The sequence below is a fragment of the Sus scrofa genome, chromosome 9 (genome assembly GCF_000003025.6).
Source record: "Sus scrofa isolate TJ Tabasco breed Duroc chromosome 9, Sscrofa11.1, whole genome shotgun sequence".
In the NCBI taxonomy this organism is placed as follows: domain Eukaryota; kingdom Metazoa; phylum Chordata; class Mammalia; order Artiodactyla; family Suidae; genus Sus; species Sus scrofa.
Window position 1 is genome coordinate 51,220,167 of NC_010451.4, and position 12,146 is coordinate 51,232,312.

General features: G+C 37.0%; 2 protein-coding genes across 2 annotated transcripts; both read left to right on the forward strand.

The window, feature by feature from the left end:
• On the forward strand, positions 528 to 1,487 carry LOC100516990 (olfactory receptor 8G1-like). The gene has a single exon (XM_003130000.1). The coding sequence runs from the start codon at positions 552 to 554 to the stop codon at positions 1,485 to 1,487; it is 936 nt and encodes a 311-aa protein (XP_003130048.2). The 5' UTR covers positions 528 to 551.
• Positions 10,949 to 11,881, forward strand: LOC100515044 (olfactory receptor 149-like). The gene has a single exon (XM_005653714.1). It carries the CDS (start codon positions 10,949 to 10,951, stop codon positions 11,879 to 11,881), a length of 933 nt encoding a protein of 310 aa, XP_005653771.1.

The following is a 12,146-nucleotide window of genomic DNA, read 5'->3' on the forward strand; positions in this document are numbered from 1 at the left end:
GACCCCTAGCCTGGCAACCTCCATATGCCGTGGAAGTGGCCCAAAGAAATAGCAAAAAGGCAAAAAAATAAAATAAAATAAAAACAATAAGGTCTCTGTTCCCCACTGCCAGAAATTAATTCCAGTTATTAAAGGCTACCACTATTAGGCAGGGTTTGCTCTCCCCAAGTTGTCACTCAGCTAGTTTTACTCATTTACATTGGCTTTTCTAAATACTTAATCTTGTGAGTCTCTACTTAGAAATATCGCTTGAGGAACATTAAAATGTTCAAAATAGGAATAGACACTTAGTTTCAATGATTATAAACATGGCTAAACTATTTAATACAAAATACATTTATTATATTTGAAAACGAGGCTTTAAATATTAAATTTGAGATGAATTTTGCTTACATCAACTGAGCCAGAGTTAAGTGATCATGTAGATCAATAGGATACCTAAACCATGAACCATTTATAAGGAGCACCTTACTCTAAATAGAAAAAAAAAAATGAAGTCCCTCTAACAATCATGTTTTTCTGTCTCTCCCTCAGGAACTACCCAGAGGGAAATGGCAGTAGGAAATCATTCCTCAGTGATTGAGTTCATCCTTGCTGGGCTAACAGAACAGCCAGAGCTCCAGCTGCCCCTTTTCTTCCTCTTCCTAGGAATCTATGTGGTCACGGTGGTGGGCAACCTGGGCATGATCTTACTGATTGGGGTCAGTTCCCACCTGCACACACCCATGTACTATTTCCTCAGTAGCTTGTCCTTCATTGACCTCTGTCATTCCACCGTCATTACCCCCAAAATGCTGCTGAACTTTGTGACAGACAAGAACATCATCTCCTACGCTGCATGCATGACTCAGCTCTGTTTCTTCCTCCTTTTTGCTATCTCAGAGTGTTACATGTTGGCTGCAATGGCCTATGACCGCTATGTTGCCATCTGCAGCCCTCTGCTTTATCATGTCATCATGTCCCATCAGACTTGTTTCTCCCTGATTGTGGGAGTGTATACTGTGGGCCTGGTGTGTGCTTTCTCTCATACAGGTTGCATATTTAGGGTTCATTTCTGTAAATGTGATGTGATCAATCATTATTTCTGCGATCTTCTCTCACTTTTAAAACTCTCCTGTTCTAGCACATATGTCAATGAATTATTGATTCTAATCTTTAGTGCAATTAATATCCTTGCCCCAAGCCTGACCATCCTAAGCTCCTACATTTTCATCATAGCTAGCATCCTCCACATTCGCTCCACCGAGGGCAGGTCCAAAGCCTTTGGTACATGCAGCTCCCACATATTAGCTGTTGCTGTTTTCTTTGGATCTGCTGCATTCATGTACCTGCAGCCATCATCTGTGAGCTCCATGGACCAAGGGAAAGTGTCCTCTGTGTTTTATACTATTGCTGTGCCCATGCTGAATCCCCTGATCTACAGCCTAAGGAATAAAGATGTCACTGTTGCCCTAAAAAAAATGCTAGAGAGAAGAATATTCTTGTGATCAGATATAATATGATTTACTCATCTAAGTTATTACTTGTTATATTGTGTGAATTGTTATGCTTAATTTTAACTCATATGTCAATATCTATCTATAAATATATATCCACATACTTAGTGGAATTTTATTGACATCATTTCTTATTTCTATGGCCTTTAATGACATTTCCCTCCAGATTTTTCTCTGATAAATATCACTGAGACATAGATTAAAATACTAAGGATGACCTGGATACATATCCCCTCTAATGCCATCAATATTAATTACCTCCTCACCCTTTCTTCCATACAATTGAAAAAAATCCTCAATGAAAATATCTTCTAGCAGTTATTTCAATCCCCTTTCTTCTATCCATTAAAAAATAAAGGCCATAGCAGTATGATAATTGTAATCTTTATCTTTTTCACATCTCTAGTCTGGGAAAGTCTCTTCCCCACCATATCCCACTCCATATTTTAATTTTCTTTATTTTGATTAAAGCATAGTTGTTTATAATGTTGTGTCAATTTATGCTATACAACATAGTGACCCAGTCATACATATATATTCTTTTTCTCATATTATCTTCTATCATGTTCTATTGCAAGATACTGGATATAGTTACATGTGTTAAACTATAGGACCTCACTGCCTATCCATTGTAAATGTAATAGTTTGCATCTACCAACCCCAAACTCCCAATCCGTTACACTTTCTCCCCCTCCCCCTTGGCAACCACAAGTCTATTCTCCAAGTCCATGAGTTTCTTTTCTGTGGAAAGTTTCATTTGTGCCCTATATTAGATTCCAGATATAAGTGAAATCATATGGTATTTGTCTTGCTTTTTCTGACTTACTTCACTTAGTGTGAGAATCTCTAGTTGCATCCATGTTGCTGCAAAAGGCATTATTTTAACATATCTTCATTTTCTAAGTTGTTTCCTCTACTTCCTACTAACATATATGTTGTTATTATGCCCAATTCAATATCATTCTCTTTGACATCTATTATTCTAGTTTGTAACTGTTCATTGTCAAAATCCGCAATGGACTGAAATCTCCATCAAGGTAGCCTCCTGTACAAATGATTTGCTGCCATATCTCCAGGTAGAGGAATGTCTGCTACTTAGTATGACCTTGAAAATCTTCTTGATATTTATTTTCCTCTGATAAATTTATATGAAAACTACTATGTATCCAATGGAGCCTTCATCCTTAACCCCTTCAAGTTCTATAAATAGCTTTTTGGGTTTTAGTTCAGATTAAGTGCAAGTTGGAGAATTCCTCAAAGATCTTTAAGATAGTTAATAAAATGTTTCTATACAAGGGTTGAAACTACTGATCCTGAGTTCTTTCTCTGGCAGATTCTAACAGAGATGTGGTAACTTGTGACAGTCTGATTTCTCAAGTCATTAAATTGTATTGACAACCACTACTCAGTCATAAAAAAGAACGAAATAATGCCATTTGCAGCAACATGGATGGAACTAGAGACTCTCATACTGAGTGAAGTAAGTCAGAAAGAGAAAGACAAATACCACATGATTTCACTTATATCTGGAATCTAATATAGGGCACAAATGAAACTTTCTACAGAAAAGAAACTCATGGACTTGGAGAAGAGACTTGTGGTTGCCAAGGGGGAGGGGGAGGGAGTAGGGTGGATTAGGAGCTTGGGGTTAATAGATGCAAACTATTGCCTTTGGAATGGATTAGCAATGAAATCCTGCTGTGTAGCACTGGGAACTATGTCTAGTCACTTATGATGGAACATGATAATGTGAACCAGCACATGTATGTGTAACTGGTTTACCATGCTGTAGAGTAGGAAAAAAATGTATTGGGGAAATAACAATTAAAAAAATAAAAATAAAAAAATTGTATTGACAACCAACTTTGGGCTACCCCCATAAAATACAGGTATGATTCCAAAAGCGTAATTCATAAAAAAATTTTATAATGTGATTTCATAAAAAATTTAAAAAGTTTTGCTTTTCAAAGACATTTTAACTTTTTTTTTTTTTCTTGGTCTTTTTTTTTGTCTTTGTTGTTGCTATTTCTTGGGCCGCTCCCGCGGCATATGGAGGTTCCCAGGCTAGGGGTCCAATCGGAGCTGTAGCCACCGGCCTATGCCAGAGCCACAGCAACGCAGGATCCGAGCCGTGTCTGCAATCTACACCACAGCTCACGGCAACGCCGGATCATTAACCCACTGAGCAAGGGCAGGGACCGAACCCGCAACCTCATGGTTCCTAGTGGGATTCGTTAACCACTGCGCCACAACAGGAACTCCCCCAAAGACATTTTAAGAGAATAAAAGACAGTCATGGAACTTATTTGTAAGCCATGTATCTGATGAAAGTTTTGTATCTAGAATATACATAAACTGTCAAAACTCAAGAATAATTTTAAAAAGCAACCCCTCAAATAGACAAAATAATATGAATTACCACAGAAGAGATATGGATACCAATAAATATATTAAAAGCTATCACTACATACCCATAGAATGAGTAACATTAAAAGTGTGAGCAAGGATGTGGATTGACTGGAACTATTGTAATCTTCTGGGAGCAATCTGAAATGTTACAGTTAATTAAAAAAACATTTATACATTTTCTTAAAATGTTGAATAGGAGATCCCGATGGGGTGCAGTGGGCAAGGAGCATTGCAGCAACTTGGGCTGCTGCGGGGGTTCAATCCCTAGCCTGGGAACTTCCATTTGCCATAGCACATAACTAAGGGAAATGAAACGTAAGTTTACACAAAGATTTATATATGAAGATTCATAGTAGCTTTATTCATAAAAGCCCAATACTGGAAATGACACAAATGTCCATCAATAGAAAATATTTTGTGGTTTATTGTCAAATGAAATGCTGCTCATCAATAAACACAATGAACTGTTGATACACAAAGCAACATGGGTATATCTCAGAATAATTATGCTAGGGAGAAGGAGCCAGACAATTCATCCTCCAAAAAAATACACTTATATGGTTCCATCTATATAGAAGTTTAGAAAAATCAAACTAGTCTATAATGACAGAAAGGAGAAAAACTGTTTGTCTGGGGACAGAAATGGGGGATTACAAAGAAACAGGAAAAAAGTTTATGGAATATGAGCTCATTAGCTTGATTGTGGTAATGGTTTTAGCTAAGTGTATGCACTTGTATTTCTCTGTACACATATATATATTGATACAGAGATAGATAGATATAGATAGCATGTACAAAGTTGTGTATTTTTAAAATGAACAGATAATTGTATTTCTATTGTATCTCAATAAAGCACAATAAATTTCAGCTAAAAAAGTGATGTGCATTTTAAATAAAAAATAGATTGAAAGCTATTTATTATGTACATTTTATTGCTAGAGATCTTGATCACTAATTCAGCTAAGTCTGTTTTTTTTGTTTATTTGTTTTAATGTGCAATCCTCTGTAGAAAAAAAGCGTATAAATTGCATTACTGGATGTAGAAGACTTTCCAGTATTAACTACATTAAAAATCCCTTGTCAAGGAACTTCAATTAATTGTTATTTTCAACCTAAAAGCATCCATTTATCTCCTAATTCATTCTAATATGCTCTCATTTTATACTTATATTCATATCTGATTATAAACTTTAAAATGGCAGAATAGAAAATCTTTGATTTAAGCTCTTCTAGTTATTTAAAAAGAGACAAATCTATAGGTAGTTTACCATGTTTTCATTTCTTCTTTTCTTCACTTTTGGGAAAAGAGTTTCTACAATAATTGCCATTATACACACATACACACACACATTAAGTTGAATAAATCAATTATATGTGTAATATACATATGCACATATATATTTATTCTTTTACATATACATGTATATACAAAAGAAATGCTAATTATAGAATCTCACAGGAGTTTCTGTTCACAGAAACTCTTTCCTATTCCACATACACACTAATCTATCTAATTCTAGTCTGAAAATTCTTTAAAAAGACAAACTTTTAAAAATTTTACAAATATTTCAGATTTTCTTCAACAACAAAAAATGATGATAAGGCCAATTATTTAATTCATTTAGCATTTATTTCATCTTATTACTGTATGCCCACATTAGTTGATGCTTGCTGAGAGGAAGACATGGACTAAGCTCTGACAGTAGGCCATGCAAAACATGAAGCATGGCCTAAAAACTTACAGTTATGGTAACTCCATCATTGGTACTTATTTTTGTTCTTCCTAGTCTAGTGGACCAAGGGAGATGGAGACTGGGTAGGTCAGAGCTCTACAGATGAATGTCTGAATTCTGCCTTTACAAAATAATGTGTTTATAGCTTTTAAAACCTCATTTCAAATTCAAATTATTAGAGAAAAAGTGAAATAATTTCCCCAGGAAAAAAAGGTCTCTGTTCATGTTTTAGAGAGGAGGAGTACCACAAATGCAGAAGAGAAAATATCTAAGACACGTTTCGCTCTGGATTACAATTTGGTCAAAGATGAACCAAATTGTTCAGATCACTTATGAAAAAAGCCATCATTTTAAAATCATTTTACTAGTTGCCTACTTTGTTTCAGACATAACGCTCATCATTAATTCTATAAAGACAACCCAGCCATGATCTTCAACCTATAGAAGTTCACTAATTAATGAAGAACCAGACACATATAGAATTATATAATAAAGTATAGTGATAGCAATAGTAAACACTTACATGGAGCTTACTATGTGTGAGGCATTAACTGAAACATATTTATTAATATACTTAATTCTCATAACTAAATTGTATAGTAGATATTAATATCTTCGTTATACACATGAGGAGACAGAGGCATGGAGAGGTTAAATACCTTCTTAAATGCCACACATGTAGGAAAGGCAGAGTCAGAATTAGAGTCCAGTCAGTCTGACTTTAATGAACTTCTCCTAACCATTCCATCATAAAACTGTATCTGTGACATTCACACAGATGCAATAAGAGCTCAGAGCCATGAGGTATGAATTCTGCCTTGAGGGCTCTAGGAAGGCTTTGCAGGAAAACTTACATGAGAGTCAGAACCTTAATGATGAACACTATCTATCATGGAATAGACAAAATGAAAGAAATGTTGGGCAGAGGTACTAAGAAGTACTTGCCAATCAGAGGGTGGTGAACAACTCCACATGGTCATGCATGGCAGGAAGAGAGGATATTGGTGTAAAGAAAACTAGACAGAAGAGTTGAATTTCATAAAGTAAAGAGCACTGTGTAGAGCTAAGGAATCTTAATTGTACAATTAAATGGGCAAGAGGGATCAATTCCAGGTATTAAAGTGGAGGAATGACAGGTAAGATTAGTCTGCACTGAGAGTACCTGGCCAGGCCAGGCATATCATGTGCATTATATCTGCATAACAGAGACAGCTTTGCTCTTGTGCACTGCTTCACACTTCCTATCCACAGAACTTTGCTTTGGGGCCCAGAACAGTCATGCTCGAAGGTCTCCTCTGCCCCGCAACTAACCTCTGAGGCCCTTTCTCTTCTATTTTCTGAGCTGATACAGAAAACACATGGTAAAGCTGGGTCAAAAATCATAAGATTTCTGATTTCTCTTTTTTTTTCATTCTTTCTGTTATATCACAAATTTTTCCTCAGCCAGAATTATGCTCTATTTTCTACATTACCATGCGGACTAGAACACCTCAGTAGTTTTTAAGTTTCTAAGGCTCAATGCCCAAGTCCTGTGTGTGCTAAGCTACATATGAACTGGAAATGGACAGAGGTAAGGGGCAAGCTTCAGGAGAAACAGAGAACCTTCCCTAGAAAGTGATCCTTAGTTTGAGTGAGTGACAGACCCACAGCAACTGCTGGAAGAATGAATTAAGAGATATTCCATCTTACTGAGCAGGAACCTTCATGGTTAGCAGAATGTCACTGATGCTTATGCACATGAACTACACTATTAGATCAGCACACTAAGTCAAATCATTACAGAAAAATGGTATGTTGGGAATTGTTGGAAACGTTGGTTTGTTTGAGATGTTATAGACTAAGATATTTGAAAAGAAGATAGCTTACAGTGAATTCCCACTGTGGCTCTGGAGGTTAAGAACTTGACTAGTATCCCCGAGGATGCAGGTTCTATCCCTGGCCTTGCTCAGTGAGTTAAGGATCTGGCATTGCTGCAGGGCATGGGTCTGGCATGGCTTTAGCATAGGCATAGGCATAGGCATCTATGGCTCCAATTTGTTTGTTTGTTTTTTTTCAGGTTGTGCATTTTTTTTATAATTTTTTTTTATTTTCCCACTGTACAGCAAGGGGGTCAGGTTATCCTTACATATATACATTACAATTACATTTTTCCCCCACCCTTTCTTCTGTTGCAACATGAGTATCTAGACAAAGTTCTCAATGCTATTCAGCAGGATCTCCTTGTAAATCTATTCTAAGTTGTGTCTGATAAGTATGGCTCCAATTTGACCCCTAGCCTGGGAACTTCCATAAGTTGTGGGTGTGACCATAAAATGACCAGAAGATGCTTTACGAAGGTTAAATACAAGTGTTTTCCCCTGCAGCCTCTTTTGCTGATGAAGTTAGACATTAGGAATGAGTTGTTATAATGATAATATAAGACACATTTAGGAAAGGTAGGTATTATAATAATTAATAAAGGTTTATACTTAAATATTTGTGAAACTTACCTTTTCTGGATTGTGCAAGAGACACTACATTTAACTGTTCCCATGACACAGGCTGGAATCATAATGAAATAACATCTCTTACGATGACTTAGGTCAGCCTTTTTTTGTGTGTGTCTTTTCTAGGGCTGCACCCATGTGGCATATGGAGGTTCCCAGGCTAGGGGTCTAATGGGAGCTGTAGCCGCCAGCCTATGCCAGAGCCATATCAACGCGAGATCTGAGCCATGTCTGTGACCTACACCACAGCTCAGGGCAACGCCAGATCCTTAAGCCACTGAGCAAGGCCAGGGATTGAACCCACAACCTCATGGTTACTAGTCGGATTCGTTAACCGCTGTGCCACAACGAGAAATCCAGGTCAGTCTTTCTTTTTGTTATTCAGGACTGCTTTATATATATAAACCAAGTGGAGAAGAACTATGGTATGAGTGTGACATCAGGCCCTTTCAGAGGTTCAGCTCTTACCTTGAGGAGGATAATCTGTACCATCGGCCACAATATCTAGAGTGAAGAGTGAACCATAGATCTCCCTTTCCAAATTCCTATGCGGCGTTTCTCCCATATGTATAAATTGAAACATATGAAAAAAGTAACTTCCCCTCCTGAGTTACATTCAATTCATCAGTCTTTGAGGTATCAATGTTCAAAGAGCCGTTCTTCACTGTTTTCTTTTTGCTATTGTTTTTTTACTATCTTCTACCACCCATCTTTGCATGCACACACTAATAAGTGAATACTCATTTTTATATTAATGCTTGTGTGTTTATATAAATATATAGACTTACAAAAGTAAAACTTCAACTCCCAATTACAGAGATGAGATTTACTTCTGTGAGTGACCATTTCAGGCCAGTTGCAGAAAGGGGGGCAGTTTGCAAAGCTTATTGAATATTGGAACTCATAAATAGGAGTTAAATAAGACAGTAGGCTATTATTTCTGAATGAAGCAAATATGATGCAAATTTTCATTTAGGTTACATCATAATCTGAGGTGTTTTCTTGGGGATCATCTTTAGGAAATGAAATTTTTCTGTAGCTGTGGACTGATTCAGATGGAATATGATCTTGAGAGACCTATCTCCCTCTCTGGAGCTACAATCTAGTGCCATAAACTCTTCAGAGAATAGTAGATAAAGACAGTTAATGGTTGGAGGTGGTGCATCAGGAAGACTTCTCTCCAAACCTTAAGACTGAATCTGTGAGTGGTTTTTCCATCACAAAGGGGTGACTGCTTTCTGTACTGTGGTTTTTTGGGAGGCTCTGAAGGCATAGTGGAAAGAACACTAAACTTGGAGCAGAAGATTTGGGTATGAATTGCCCTTCATTTTTAATTTTAAAACAGTTTTTAACTCTCTGATTTTCAGTGTCCATTTTTGAAAATCAGGGTTAATTACCACTACCTTACAAGAATTTTGTAAGAATTAAGAGATCAAAAAAATACACTATAACAATCAAGCAATACAGTAATTTTATTTAAAATTGCCATTATTTATGAATGAATGTTCATTCAGAAGTAGTAACTCAGAAGCTGTTCCTATCCTTATTTGTGTGAAATCCAACTCTACTGTCTAACAGATGCAGGAACATGGTCAATTTGCTTAAACGCTTTGTGCCTTAGTTTCCTAATGTAAATGGGAATTAATACTACCTGCCTCACAGAATGTGGTAAGGACTAAAGGTATTAATGTACATGAAGCATTCATCACAGTGCCTGGACATATTTATATTAACATAACTCAGGTTGACTTTTTTTTTTTTTAAACTACAGACCATACACAGGTGTAACCCAAAGAGTTTCTGTAATTTTAAAGGACTCTGGCTCAGTGGCATTCGGGCCTTCTATACTGCATGTGCCTCTCTTCTATTAAGATACATGGTATTGTTATTATTGTCACTCACACAGCTATATTCAAACTTACAACTGTTATAGAGGTGGATAGATTTATCATATTTAAATCAAAACCACCTGTTTACTAGGAGAACCATTTGTTAAGCTTTACTGTCCTCAGATATATTTGAAAAGATGAACAATGTAATAAAGTCAAAGAATTTCAGAGGATATTAAGAGTGCCTGTGGGATAACTTTGCATTCAAATTAGGAATTCAAGGTCATCATACCCTTGAAAGACTATCATTTTATCCTTATTTAAACACTTACAGTGATAAGAACACAATCCTTCTTCACAGGGCAACTTACTCCTTAATTTTTTTCTACACTGACATGAAATCGAACTTTTTATTAGTTCCACTCTGTTTTACTGGTTATTCACCAAGGAAAAGGATACAGAAAATCTACACAGCAGCTCTTCAAGTATTTGAAGATGAGTATCATCATCTGCTTCTCTAAGCAATATTTCTTGGGAACTTTCACAGTAAAAGGGGTATAAGTTTGGCTCTGGAATCAGACCTGAAAATTAATCTTGGATCAGTTGCATTTGAGCTATATGACCATATTACTAAAACTCTCTGTGATTTTAATCATCTTTCACTTATTAAGGTTGTTTTGAGACTTACATTTAAAAATAAAATAACATTAAAATTAGCATTGTGCTTGCAAATGCTCGGTCAATATTAGCTATTAATTTTATTAAATCATTTTCATATGGGATGATTTAAAGCCACATTACATATTTAAAATCTTCCTTTAAATGTATTTAGGTTATTAATGTTTTTGTAAAGTATACTTGCTAAAAGAAAACATGAGATGATAATTAAATAATTGTTTATTATTTATTAAATAGCTTCTCAGTTTGATACCAGTATTCACACTTTGGAGACCTGTGTTCTGTTTTGAAGGCATTCTAATAACATTCTCACAAAGATGAGGAATGCCTCAGTGGTGACCATGTTTATTCTGCTGGGCATCCCACACACAGAGGATCTGGAGACCATGCTCTTTGTTCTCTTTTTGTCCTTCTACATCTTTACCTTTATAGGGAACCTGCTCATCCTCCTGGCAATTGTCTCCTCCACTCGGCTTCACACTCCCATGTACTTCTTCCTGTGTGAACTGTCTACGTGTGACATATTTTTTCCTTCTGTGAGTTCCCCCAAGATGCTCTTCTACCTCTCAGGGAATAGCCGAGCCATCTCCTATGCAGGCTGTGTGTCCCAGCTCTTCTTCTACCATTTCCTGGGTTGTACAGAGTGTTTCCTGTACACAGTGATGGCCTATGACCGCTTTGTTGCCATCTGTTACCCTCTACGCTATACAATAATCATGAGTCACAGAGCGTGTGCCCTCCTAGCCATAGGGACCTCTTTTTTTGGCTGTATTCAGGCCATCTTTCTAACTGCTCTCACCTTCCAATTGCCCTACTGTGGCCCCAATGAGGTGGACTATTACTTCTGTGATATCCCAGTGATGCTGAAGTTGGCTTGTGCAGAAACCTCCACTCTGGAGATGGTGGGGTTCGTTAGTGTGGGTCTCATGCCCCTCAGCTGCTTCCTTCTTATCATCACTTCCTACAGCCGCATCGTATCCTCCATTCTTCAAATCCGATCTACTGAAGGCCGACATCGTGCCTTTTCTACCTGTAGTGCCCACCTCACTGCCATCCTTCTCTCTTTTATGCCAGTGGTTCTTATTTACCTACAGCCCACTCCTAACCCTTGGCTTAATGCAACTGTTCAGGTCCTGAATAACCTTGTCACCCCCATGCTGAAACCTCTGATCTACAGCCTGAGAAATAAGGAGGTAAAGAATTATCTGAAGAAGGTGCTACAGCAGGTGGCCTTCCTTCCCGAAAAGTGATAGAGATCAGTAGCTACCACATTGCTTAGAAAAGGAATTTGCACAGAAATTATAACTTCCTCCTTCTACAAATGAAGAAACTGATTTGAAAATGTGAAGTGAATTGTTCAAGACTACATAACTAATAAATTATCCTACTCAAGAGAGATAATCTCTTCCCAGTTGCCTTCTGTCTCTCCCTCTTTGTTTTCCTTTCCTCCTAATCCTCTCTTCTTCCTTCCTCCCTTGTCCTAGCACTTCCTCATCTAGGCTGGTATGATTATAT

What these genes read in the sequence shown, in the direction of transcription:
- LOC100516990 (XM_003130000.1), top strand. Translation starts at nt 552, where the DNA reads ATGGCAGTAGGAAATCATTCCTCAGTGATTGAGTTCATCCTTGCTGGG.
- LOC100515044 (XM_005653714.1), top strand. Translation starts at nt 10,949, where the DNA reads ATGAGGAATGCCTCAGTGGTGACCATGTTTATTCTGCTGGGCATCCCA.